The sequence below is a fragment of the Monopterus albus genome, unplaced genomic scaffold, assembly GCF_001952655.1.
Source record: "Monopterus albus unplaced genomic scaffold, M_albus_1.0 scaffold16.1, whole genome shotgun sequence".
Lineage (NCBI taxonomy): Eukaryota > Metazoa > Chordata > Actinopteri > Synbranchiformes > Synbranchidae > Monopterus > Monopterus albus.
Window position 1 is genome coordinate 2,388,203 of NW_018127896.1, and position 737 is coordinate 2,388,939.

The following is a 737-nucleotide window of genomic DNA, read 5'->3' on the forward strand; positions in this document are numbered from 1 at the left end:
GGTGGGGGGAGAGTGTGGTGTGGGTGGGTGGGGGGGGGGGGGCTGCGCTGTGCTGTCACAGCTCAGTAAGCGGCTGAAATCCTCGGCTGTGGTGGGATGGAGTGCCTGAACTTCCACCTTGATGTTCTCTGACAGAATATGTGGCTGTGTGAACATGTTGTAACTGCATGTGTGCATGTGTCAGAGGGGGGCATACATGTACCCACAACACAATGGCTCTAAACCGAGTGTCTCAACTCTGCCACGATATCACCAGGCTGTGGCTGCAACTGAAGATGATGACAGGTACAGTGTCTGTGTTTGTGTGTGTCTGAGGCAAACGACAAAGAGAGAATAGGACCTGTTCATTTAATAGTGTGTGAGTTGTATATGCTTCATAAAAAGAGATGAAGCCCTAAAAGTTCTGCAGGTTCTTTCTTGTGAGGATGTGTGTGTATGTTGTGCATACCAGGAGTCTGAGATAATAGAAAAACAGATCTGAAACATCAGGACTGAGACCAGAATTGAAATAATTTTAACATGACCAAGGTTGATATGGAAGCACACAGATAAAACACAGATCTTAGCACACACACAAACATACTGAAGTCTTTGTCAGTATGGTACACATCTCCTGTATTAATAGCATCTTATAAATATATGTGAAAACAGTTTGTAAGCCACTCTATGAGCGGACAAACTAAATGAACATGACCTGACTTTGTTATCCACATTGATTTTGTCTCAGTGCACAAAGA

General features: G+C 44.2%; 1 protein-coding gene across 3 annotated transcripts in view; it reads left to right on the forward strand.

The window, feature by feature from the left end:
- mcf2la (mcf.2 cell line derived transforming sequence-like a) overlaps positions 1-737 on the forward strand; it is a 38,467-nt gene that overhangs the window by 11,770 nt on the left and 25,960 nt on the right. For 2 of the 3 annotated variants that reach the window (XM_020591975.1, XM_020591977.1), the window contains exon 1: positions 101-285. The exons of the other annotated variant lie outside the window; for it this stretch is intronic. In XM_020591975.1, coding sequence (XP_020447631.1) covers positions 168-285 — 118 coding nt within the window. In that variant the 5' untranslated portion in view covers positions 101-167. Of the gene's footprint in view, positions 1-100; positions 286-737 lie in introns of those variants that run through there. 3 annotated transcript variants of the gene reach the window in all.